At 41.3% G+C, this 12,601-nt stretch overlaps 1 protein-coding gene across 1 annotated transcript in view; it reads right to left on the minus strand.

The window, feature by feature from the left end:
- Positions 1-12,601, minus strand: part of maneal (mannosidase endo-alpha like) — a 75,921-nt gene that overhangs the window by 26,126 nt on the left and 37,194 nt on the right. The window contains exon 2 of the mRNA XM_060847479.1: positions 3,249-3,358. Coding sequence (XP_060703462.1) covers positions 3,249-3,358 — 110 coding nt within the window. The remainder of the gene's footprint in view (positions 1-3,248; positions 3,359-12,601) is intronic.

Here is a 12,601-nt window from a genome sequence, read left to right on the forward strand (position 1 = left end):
CCTCCCAATTCTAATCTGTCTCTCAGCTGATCCACAACTACAAAGGTGAGCATTTTCTTTCCCATGCATCGTTCAACTTGCTGGCCGGGATGATTTGCACTTCCACCATGCTCCTAACATTTTGAGGCGCTCAACTGAATGCCTTACAACAAACCACTTGAGCAATTTTTTAATCTACTCAACTGGTCACTTCTTTAAAAACAAAACCAACTTGTCTGTGAACAATCCAAAATAGGTCTTGATGAAGTACTTTAAAATGCTCATTAAATTAATAATGGAAAATAGAATCTAAGATTTCCCACTGTTTGACATATTGGGTTATCCAGTTTATTATTTTCTGCCTTGAACAAAGGAGTAACACTAAATACTGGCTGCCAAAATCTGGATGTCTGAGGAGCTTCCTATACTGTGGTTAGCGACTCTGATATTGCCTCACCACACATCCTCCATCAACCTGGTGTCCATGGCTTCAGGATGTGTTGATTTACCCATCTGGACTTTTGCTCGTCTGCTTAGCAGCAATTCTTTTTGACCAGTATCTTTCTCAAATACTCTAAATCCTTCTCAATTATACTTACATTCATATCTTATTTGTAAGACTGATGCAAATCAATTCCTTAATGTGTGATAGATACTGTGGGCAAAGCCTGTGCCTTTTGAACAATTCCCAAACTGAAACTAAAATTGAAACTAAAATTGTGGAAAGGAAGTGGAAACCAAAATGTCTTGTTAAAGCTATATTAAAGGATTCAGAGTTCTGTATTGTTGATGAGTCTAGTGGTGCACTGCAGGCAGGCCGAAGAAGATGGTGTCTGGATCCAAAATTAGCAGATGCAGTTGTTGCAACTATTTCTGTTACTTAAAGATAATGTATGCCTTTCATGGTGAAGACTGTGCCTATGGGATTGGGGCTAATTGTGTGCTGTTGTTGCTTGGGAGTCAGGCTAAATCCCAGCACAGGCCCTAAATTTCTTTGTGAGGATGACATAGCTTATATTGCTTTTATTCTGAGTCATAGAGTCAGAGATGTAAAGCACCGAAACAAACCCTTCACCCAACTCGTCCATGCCAACCAAATATCTCAACCTAATCTAGTCCCGTTTGCCAGCACTTGGCCCATATCCCTCTAAACCCTTCCTATTCATGTTCCCATCCAGATGTCTTTTCAATGTTGCAATTGTACCAGCCTCCACCACTTCCTCTGACAGATCATTCCATACAGGCACCTCCCTCTGCGTGAAAACATCGCTCCTGGGGCCCCTTTTATATTTTTCCCCTCTCACCCTAAACCTATGCCCTCTAGTTCTGGACTCTCCCACCCCAGGGAAAAGACTTTATTTATCTATCCTATTCATGCCCCTCATGATTTTATAAATCTCTATGAGGTCACCTCTCAGCCTCCGATGTTCCAGGGAAAACAGCCCCAAACTATTCAGCCTCTTCCTATAGCTCAAATCCTCCAACCCTGGCAACATCGTTGTAAATCTTTTCTGAACCCTTTCAAGTTTCACAACATCCTTCCAATAGGAAGGAGATCAGAGTTGCAGGCAATATTCCAAAGATGGCCTGAGAAACATCCTGTACAGCTGCAACATGACCTCCCAACTCATACTCAATACTCTGACCAATAAAGGAAAACATCCCAAATGCCTTCTTCACTATCCTATCTACCTGTGACTCTATTTTCAAGCAACTATGAACCTGTACTCCAAGGTCTCTTTGTTCAGCAACACTCCCTAGGACCTTACCATTAAGTATATAAGTCCTGCTAAGATTTGCTTTCCCAAAATGCAGCACCTCACATTTATCTAAATTAAACTCCATCTGCCACTTCTCACCTCATTGGCCCATCTGATCAAGATGCTGTTATAATCTGAGGTAACATTCTTTGCTGTCCACTACACCTCCAATTTTGGTATCATCTGCAAACTTACTAACTGTACCTCTTATGTTCATAATCATTTATATAAATGACGAAAAGTAGTGGACCCAGCACTGATCCTTGTGGTACTCCACTGGTCACAGGCCTCCAGTCTGAAAGTAACCCTCTACCAAAACCCTCTGTCTTCTACCTTTGAGCCAGTTCTGCATCCAAATGGCTAGTTATCCCTGATTTGCATGAGATCTAACCTTGCTAATTAGTCTCCTATGGGGAACCATGTTGAATGCTTTACTGAAGTCCAAATAGATCACGTCCACCGCTCTGCCCTCATCAATCCTCTTTGTTATTCTTTCAAAAAACTCAAATCAAGTTTGTGAGACATGATTTTCCAAGCACAAAGCCATGTTGACTATCCCTAATCAGTCCGTGCCTTTCCAAATACATGTACATCCTGTCCCTCAGGATTCCCTCCAACAACTTGCCCACCACTGACATCATGATCATCGGTGTATAGCTCCTTGGCTTGTCCTTATCACCTTTCTGAAATAATGGTATCACATTAGCCAAACTCCAGTCTTCTGGCACTTCACATGTGACTATTGATAATACAAATATCTCAGCAAGGGGCCCAGCAATCACTTCTTTAGCTTCCCACAGATTTCTAGGTTACACCTGATCAGGTCCTGGACATTTATCCATCTTTATGTGTTTCAAGACATTCAGCACTTCCTCCTCCTGTAATATGGACATTTTTCAATATGTCACCATCTATTTTCACACATTCTATGTCTTCCATGCCCTTCTCACATCAGTCAATTTGTAAGATCTTTCGGTTATACCTACCAATTAAAGTGTAAATTATAATTTACAGTAGACCATAATTGTCCATTAATACGTGTTTAATATATTTTAATTTTAGAATTTAGAAAATTATCTAAGAGCACTTAGTACGAGATTGGTTTGTTTGATTTTGGCATAATAAAACCCTTTGGACTGAAACTGGAATCTTATTGTTTTATTCTTTCTGTAAATAATCAGGAATTTGAATTTCTTCTTTTTCTGATAAAATAACTGGTCTTGACTGAGATTTATAGCAATGTTGCTGTCATACCTTTATTCTTCCTAATTAATTTCCTCCTTCATCCCAAGCCTTTCTTCAATTTATTTCAGATACTTGTAAAAGATTTACTAACATGTTTTATGTTATGTTCCCACACATTTTCATATCCACATTCAGCCCCTCAAATTTCCCTTTTTTTAAATCTCCTCAAATTCCTTTGACCTTCCTCAGGAGAAAAAGAAGAGGAAACCAACTCAGATGCTGCTGATGTACACTTAAAACACTACCGGCCACCCATTGTCGTACCTTTAAACTGTATCTGTCTGCAGCATCCAGTATGGCGGGTACCAGGTCATCCACCGGCTCGCTGTTGTTGTCTTCCAATCCAGAAGGATACCAAGACAACACCAATACACCTGGATTTGGAAGAGAGGGAGTATAGTGATGATCACACAAAAATAAAGTTGACATCTTAACTGAATGCAACTAGTGACTAGTTATACTCTTTGGATAAACGTATTCTGTTGATTGAAACTTAATGAGGTGGCTGTGATCATATAACAGCGATTCAAGTGCCCTGTTACTCATGGATTTGAGGCATTGACACTGTGGGCATCATGGTGGCTCAGTGGTTAGCACTGCTGCTTCACAGCACCAGGGGCTTCGGTTCAATTCCACCCTTGGCCGACTGTCTGTGTGGAGTTTACACATTCTCCCCGTGTCTGCGTGGATATCCTCCAGGTGCTCCGGTTTCCTCCCACAGTTGAAAGATGTGCAGGTTAGGTGGGTTGGCCATGCTAAATTGCCCATAGTGTTCAAGGATGTGCAGTTTAGATGGATTAGTCATAAAAAATGCAGTTGCAGGGGAATGGGTCTGGATGGGATGCTCTTCAGAGAAGCAATATGGACTCAATGGGTCAAACGGCCTGCTTCCATACTGTAGGGATTCTATGACAGTTGTCCAGAACTCTTGGGTCGCTCCCTTATGTCATGTCAGATCTACTGCAAATGTCTTACCATTAGTCAGTTCTTTTTTAACTATATACTGTAGATGAGATGTGGGCATCACTGGCAAGTCTTGCATTTATGCCCTTGCCAAATTGCACTTGAACTCAGGGTTTGTTAGGCTATTTCAGAGGGCAGTTAACAGACAACCACATTGCAGTAGGACTGGAATTATCAGATAAGGATGGCAGCTTTCCTTCCCGAAAGGATCAGTGAAACAGATAGGTTTATGAAACAATTAATTATACTTTCATGGACACTATTACTGAGACTATTACTGAGAGTGCTTTCAATTTCAGATTTGTTTTCAAATTTTCATTTACTTATTAATTAAATTTTAATTCTAGCAGCTGACATGGGTGGATTGCAGCATATATTGCTAGAGCTTTAGATTGATCTGCTTCACTAATCCAGTATCATCTCCTTCCCATGGCTATAGGAAGACAGTCACCGAAACTAAGAATCTCCAAGTCAAGCTACTGTAGGTTTCATAGAAACATAGAAAATTGGTGCAGGAGTAGGCCCTTCGAGCCTGCACCACCATTCAATATGATCATGGTTCATCATGCAATTTCAATATCCCCTTCCCGCCTTTTCTCCATACCCCTCAAACCCGTTAACTACAAGGGTCACACCTAGCTCCCCCTTGAATATACCTAATGAGCTAGTGCCATCAGCTTTCTGTGGGAGCGAATTTCACTTGTTAATAACTCTAAGTGAAGGAATTCTTCCTCATCTCAGTCTTGAATGGCTTACCCCTTATTCTTAGACTCTGACCCCTAGTTATCCACTTCCCCAAGATTGGGAACATTCTTCCAACATCTAGCCTGTCCAGTCCCATCAGGATTTTATATGTTTCTTTGAGATCACCCCCCAATCTTCTAAATTCCAATGAGTACAAGCCCAGTCTATCCAGTCTTTTTCATATGTCAGTCTTGCCACCCTGGGAATCAATCCGGCGAACCATCGCTGGATGCCCTCAAATAGCAAGAATGTCCTTCCTCAGACTAGGAGAACAAAACTGCACACAATGCTCACTGTGTGGCCTCACCAAGGCCTTTCACGTTTGACCAATATGGAATGTAAACACTTTTCCATCAGTGCAGACCCCTTACCAAATCTGGAGAGGTTGCACACATGTTACCAAAGCCAGGTGTTACCAACCTTCATCCATCCAAGGGGTCCTGGAATTAGCTAAGAGTGGAGTATGGATGTTTATTTCCACCCAATATAAGAGAGAAAGGAACTTCGATTTACATGGTCTTCTTCACATTCTTAGCATATTCCAAAGCACTTTACAGGTAATTAAATTCATTTGAAGTGCAATTACTGTTACATAGTAGAAACATAGAACAATTTTTCACATAACTCTGTTGTGAAATTGTTTTCTTTTGTGATGTTGATCAAACTTCAGCCAGGGAAAACATCCTTGATCTTCAAGATAATCTCATGGAACCTTTTATAAAAGCTGAGATGCTCGGAATCAAAGATGGCAGCTCTCTACTGTGCAGCACCCCCTTATGACTGCTCTGGGAATGTCTCTCACTCACATCACTAGAGTGTAGCTTAATTTGCATATTCTGGGCAGGATTCAACAATTCATAGCTATGGAACAGCATCCAGTTTCGTGGGGATTAAAGTGCAGCTCCTGAACTAACATACCTTTAGAAGATTGATGCCAATGAATTTTCAGAAAAGATTCACACCAGCAATGATATTGAATAGTAGGTCAGAGTCTCGAGACTGATGGCCTTCTGTTCCTATTTTTGATGCTTTTAAAGATGCTACTATAGAGCCATACAGCAGTGATCCGAAAGCTTGTGATTTCAAATAAATCTGTTGGACTATAACCTGGTGATAGTGTGACTTCTGACTTTGTCCACCCCAGTCTGACACCAACACCTCCACATCAAATCCCTCCAACCTTTTTCTATTTGTGTACTTATCCAAACGTTTTTTAAACGTTGTCATTGTGCACACATTCTAGCACTTCCTCAGGAAGTTAATTTTATATGTCAACCAATCTCTGTGTAAAAAATTTGCCCCTCTTGACATTTTTAATCTCTCTCCTCTAAAATGTGTACCCTGGTCTTGAAATTCCCCATTCTTGGGAAAGGACAACTACTTTTAACCCTATCTATACCTTCATGATTTTATAAACTTTTATAAGGTCACCTCTCAAACACTTTCACTGAAGTCCCAGCCTATCCAGCTTTTCTTTATAACTCAAATCTTCCATATCCAGCAACATCCTGGTAAATCTCTTCTGAACCCTCTCCAGTTTGGTGGTATCTTTCCTATAACTGGGCAACCAGAATGGGATACAGTTTTCCAGAAGGGGCCTCATCAATGTCTGTGTCAAATGCTTTACCAGGAAAAAATGGTGTCCTACACTATCATCTGCCATCTTACCATGTGTGTCAAATGAAATCAGGCTCATTAATCAACAAGTGAAAACAGATCTCAGTTTAAACCATATCTCTGTTGTGCTGTATTAACTCAACATTATTATATTTATGCAACTTTTGCCTAAAGCTTTTCCCTGCCAATGATCTGTTACTACAACATTGACAAAATGAACAGTTTTATGAAGAGCTTAATCTCACTAAGGAGGTTTAATTCAATTCCAAATACAACAGTATGCTTTTAAAACTCTGCTCACATTTTGACAGCGACTACAAATTCTACCACAGCACACAAGGCAAGCTACCACATTCTCAAAAAAAAGTCAATTAACTCAATGTAAACAGAACATTCTAACTTCATGAGAAGCCATTAATTCTGTCTGTGGGCCAATCTCTATATGTAGACCAAGTTTTTAAAAAAAATCCATTCATTAGTTTTTGTAGAAAACAGATTAACGTGCGAGAGCAAAAATATAGCCCCAGTGGCAGAAATAATAAAATATCCCACTCACTCTGACCTTGACAATTCTGTTTGAAAAGGGCAGGATCTTTCGCAAAGTCTATTCCCTTCATTTTCCTCTTCTCTTTGAGAAATGAACACATTAAAACCTACAAATTACTGAAAAGGATAGACAGGGCAGATGTAGGGAAGATGTTTCCTCCAGCTAAGGAGTCGAGTACCAACCAGGGGGCTCAGTAGTTTTGAGAGGCCCTGGTTGTTGGCAGTTTTGATAGGCCTCCGGTTTTCAACAGTTTTGAAAGGCCCCCCCAGTTTTCAACAGTTTTGGTAGGGCCCAGTCCTTGACAGTTTCAACAGGCCCCCGATTTTTGACAGTTTTAACAGGCCCCTGATTTTTGACAGTTTTATCAGGCTGCCTGGTCATTGGCAATTGGTCAGGCCCAGGTCTTCAGCTGGCTCATGAAACCATGAGGCCATGGAGTGAGCACAAAATGATATTTGTCTTAGCTTTGTCTCATTTTTAATATATAATTTATGCAATTAAATGGCACCTGTTTTTGTGGTGACTTATAGACATTTCACAAATACAATTAACAATAAATTTATATCTATCTATCTAAAAGCTCATCCAAAATGGTGCATTTTGAATGGTCACCATGTTGATTGGTATTAATGACCAAGTACCCCACAATTAGCACAATTAGGGGTGGCACGGTGGCTCAGTGGAGGGCAGCATGGTGCTCAGTGTCGGGGTGGCACGCTTGCTCAGTGGTTAGCACTGCTGCCTCACAGTGCCAGGGCCCCGTGTTCAATTCTAGCTTCAGGAGACTGTGTGGACTTTGCACAGTCTCCCTGTGTCTGCATGGGTTCCTTCTGGGTGCTCAGTTTTCTCCACAGTCCATAGATGTGCAGGTTAGGTGAATTGGCCATGCTAAATTACTCATAGTGTTCAGGGATGTGTAGGTTAGGTGCATTAGTCAGGGGTAAACGTAGAGTACAGAGGAATCTTGAATATCTGAAGGACATGGGCAGGAAGTATTTCATTCGGTTAATCGAATGCCAGCTAACATAGTTTGGCCAAACATCAGGACCTTGCGATCTTGCTGGATAATTGAGGTTCCTCCGTATTATCGGAGGGTTAGTGTGGACTTGTACCACACTGTAGGGATTCTATGATTCTAAGTATGGCTACAGGGCAAGTGTTGGAAAGTGAAATTAGTGTGGATAGTTTGGCGCAGACCTGATGGCTGAAGGATCTTTTCTGTGCTGTATGACTCTTAAGTGGTCACTGGTGAGTCAATTGTAACGTCCATTCTATTGGTGATCTTGATGCTGTGCAGGCCAGCTTTAATCAAGGGAAGAGTGGCTCTGGTGTTGAGGCTGCACTGATGAGTAAGTGGCAGGTGAATTACTGATGTAGCAGAATTGCTTTGGATCTTGTTCAGAGAGTGCTTTGGAAATCACTGTAAAGAAGGGAAGAATTGAAGAAGAAAATTGAGAATTTGAAGATGGTACATTCATCCCAAAGCCGACATGGGAATAATTGGGAAGAGAGTCAAGTGGTCATTAACTGGTTAGCAAGTGGAATGTCTGATGTAGGTAAGTAAATTATTTTATAATCACTTGTAAAATCACAGAAGTCAGGAATGATGCCCATGACATTCCATTTTAAGTTATCATAGATACCCTTATAGTGCAGAAAGAGGCCATTAGGCTCATTGAGTCTGTATTGACCTTCCAAAGAGCATCCCACCGAGACCAGCCCCCATCACCCTGTATCGCCCACATCCAGTCCACCTAACCTGCACATCTTTGGACTGTGGAGAAAACGGAAGCCACACAAACACAGGGAGAATGTGCAAACTGCACACAACCATCCAAGGCTGGAATCAAGCCCAGGTCCCTGGTGCTATAAGGCAAGCCACCCTGCTGCCTCGACTGGCCCTCCAACCTTTGCTGGAGTGTTATGAGGAGTGGGGAGTTGAGGTGAGGGCAAGGAATTCTACTCAAGATTACAAAACTGTCAGAGGCTTTTGTAGCATATGATTCAGTGCAACACACAATTAAAAACAAAAATGAATCAATTTTGCTAGTGCAATCTTATTGGGTTTTGCTTTCTTGTTGTTGACTTTATAGCAATGTGAGTGAGAGTGCGTGATTGGAACAGGGTTTAGTTCTAACATTAACATTGCTGGCACAGCTTTCAAATTAGGACCTTAATGCGGCTGGGAGCCTCACTGCAGTTTATGGGCCGAAATAAGTTAATCATTGATGTGAAATATGGGCTTCACCTCCAATTAGCTCTCATTCAGATCTCCTTAGCAAGCCTGCAAGGACTTATTTCAATGTAAAACAGATTTTCTGCAGAATTTATACACTTATCTAGAATACTCATGAAGTATGATGGGCTAAGATTTATTTTGCAAATCATCACTTTAGATTGACAAATAATAGGACAGATGAAACACACTTCTAAGGTTTTCTCAACACTTAATCTGGCCAGTTCAGGAGTGATGAGGCACTTAAATTGATAACTTCACATGAACAATTAACATATTCATTTGCATAACTTTGCAGATTGTTGCTATGGATCAGTAAGGATTCATGTGGGGGAGCATGAACAACTCCCATTCTACTGACCTCCGTTGAACCTCATTAATACCAAGCCCTTTCTAATTTTTTGCTTGATATAGAATTTTTCACTATGGAACTATATCTTTCCTACAGTTCAGAATTTTCAGGATACTCCTTTCCATTTAATCTAAAGTCATAGAATTGCTGACTTCAAGACAGATCTTGGGCAGCCTTAACTATATCTTGACCCCACCAATCCATGCTTAGAGTCATAGAGATGCACAGCACAGAAACAGACACTTTGGTCCAACTCATCCGTGCTGACCAGATATCCTGAATTAATCTACTTCCATTTGCCAGCACTTAGCCTCCCCCCCCCCCCCCCCCCCCCCCATTAAAGTCTTAGAGTCATACATCACGGAAGCAGACTGGTCCAACCAGTCCATGCCAAACATAATCCAGAACTAACCTAGTCCCACCTGCCTGCTCCTGGCCCACATCCCTCCATACCTTTCTGTTCATGTACTTAGCCAATTTTTTTAAAACGTTGTCATTGTACCCACATCCACCACATCCCTCAGAGGTCCATCCCATACGTGAACCACCCTTTTTGTAGAAGGTTTGCCCCATGTCTTTATTCAAATCTCTCTCTTGCCTTAATCTTGAAATCACCCATCCTAGGGAAAAGGCAACTACAGTTAATTCTATCTATACCTCTCATGATTTTATAAACTACTATAATGTCATCCAACAATTGTTGAGGATGTGTCTAGTGACAACAGAGTTGACAACAGTGATTGTACCTTTGACCCTGACCCCTAATCACTAACCTTAACCACTATCTCCTAACTATAGTGATAAAACCTTACCAAATATCTTGACACCATGACCTTAAACACTAACCCCAACTCTTAGCTTTAACCTTAAACAGTATGGTGCCAATGGCATCACCCATGATCAGCTATAGTGTTAGTAGTCCATGTCCCCAGAGCATCCCTGAAGATGCTAAGCACACCCACTGATTCATGGGAGTCCCTGGCAAGTGATCGGCCAAAATGGAGAAGGTTCATTTGGAAAAACACGAAGCACATGGAAAGACTCGGTCAGGGTTATGCAGAGAAGAAGTCAAAGTATCGACGGAAGTGCACAAATCGCTGAGCAACCCATTACTCTAACCTCTATCACCTGGAACAGACTGTAGATTGTGCCTGTGATTATCAGCCATCACTGAACCTATTGGATCCAACTGGAAACAAGTCACTGTCAATCCTGAGGAACTGCGTAAGGAGAAGAAGATGTTACAGAGCTGTCTAAAAGGTTTCTCAATCTGATTGGCCATCCCATGAAAGTGGTTTCTAGTGACAGACTTTAAAGAGACTGAGACAAATTGCCTTTGACACTGGAAACCTGTCAGCAATCAAATGGAACACTCACAATACCAGTACACTTTCACATACAGCAACTGATCAGTGCTATTGCCTGTCAATCTTTAATTTGATCATTTGAAGTCCAGGTTGTTTCTCCTTTCCCATCTGTCTGCGCTTTTTTAGGATATAGACATAGGACTCGACATTCTGACTTGCCGACTGCAATCAGTGAAGATAGGCAACAACACCTCCTCCGACAATCATCAACACCGGCACCTGCAAGGCTGTATCTTCAGCCCCCTACTGTACTCCCTGTACACTTGTGGCCAAATTTTGTCAGCACTCCAACTACAAGTTCACCGACTATACCACTGCCGTAAGCCGGATATCAAACAATGATGAGGCAGAATACCGGAAAGAGATAGAGTGCTTGGTGACATTGTGCAAAGATAACAATCTCTTCTCAAGCTAGCTAACTAAAGAGCTGATCCAGCTTTGAAAAAGGGTCAGTTAGACTTGAAACGTCAACTCTTTTCTCTCCTTAAAGATGCTGCAAGACCTACTGAGATTTTCCAGCATTTTCTCTTTTGGTTTCAGATTCCAGCATCCGCAGTAATTTGCTTTTATTAAAGAGCTGATTATTGACTTCAGAAAGCAAAGTGGATGACACCCCCCTCCCCCATCTACATCAATGGAGCTGAGGTGGAGATGGTCAAGAGTGTCAAATTTTTAGGAGTGACAATCACTAACAATCTGGCCTGGACTATGCATGTTGATGCGATGGTCAAGAAGGCAAAACAATGCCTCTTCTTCCTCAGGCGGCTAAGGAAATTCAGCATGTTTATAAGGACCCTCGCCAACTTTTACAAATGCACCGTAGAAAGCATTCTATCTGGATACACCATGGCAATTGCTGTGCCAGGACCATAGGAAACTACAGAAGGTTGGTGAACACCGCCCAGTCCTTCATGCAAGCCAATCTTCCATCCATTGACTCTATCTACACTTCTTGTTACCAGGCAGCCAACATCATCAAAGACACCTCCCACCCTCGTTATAATCTCTTCCAACTTCTTCCATCAGCAGAGGATACAAAACCTTAAACATACGCACCAACAGGTTCAAGATCAGCCTCTCTCCAGCTGTTATTAGAGTTCTAAACGGATCTCTCAAATTTCAAATTGATAGTTGATCTTGCTTTTTGTACACCTTCTTTGCAGCCATAACTTTGTATCCCTCGGTCTCTTCAATCACCCTACGACCTTTGTGTCTTTGTATGTTGTAATCTGCTATACTGCACACAAAACAAAACTTGGCACTGTACTTAGGTACATGTAACAATAGTACATCAAAACAAATCGAATCAAATAATTTCCGCCCACTCGTCGCTAGCTGTGTTCTGGAGGAGCCCCTTTCTTCAGTTTCATTTTAACTTCAGCTTTTTTTTTACATCAAGGTAACATTTACAAAATTATAAATGTAATCTGGCAAAGAAATGCTTCTCAAATGTGTTTGGCAACAGCCAGCAGATGTAATTAACTATTTTACATCATACAACGTTATTTAATAATAATGATAATGTGATATTTTTATATTAATAAAGCAAAATATTTCAAACTGTTTCACAACAGTGCACAGGAAAGAGTCTAAGACTGAGCCAAAGGGGGTGACATGAGAACAGCTGACCAAACCTTTGGTCAAAGAGGCTTGTTTAAGCAACATTTTCAAAAGGGGAATGAGTTGGAGGGGCAGGAGGGTTGAGCAAGGGAGTTTCAGTCCTTGGGGCCTACACAATGGAAGGTATAGCTGTCAATGGTGGGGTGATGTAACCTGAGGGAGCAGAAGAGA

The sequence above is a fragment of the Hemiscyllium ocellatum genome, chromosome 30 (assembly GCF_020745735.1).
Source record: "Hemiscyllium ocellatum isolate sHemOce1 chromosome 30, sHemOce1.pat.X.cur, whole genome shotgun sequence".
Classification (NCBI taxonomy): domain Eukaryota; kingdom Metazoa; phylum Chordata; class Chondrichthyes; order Orectolobiformes; family Hemiscylliidae; genus Hemiscyllium; species Hemiscyllium ocellatum.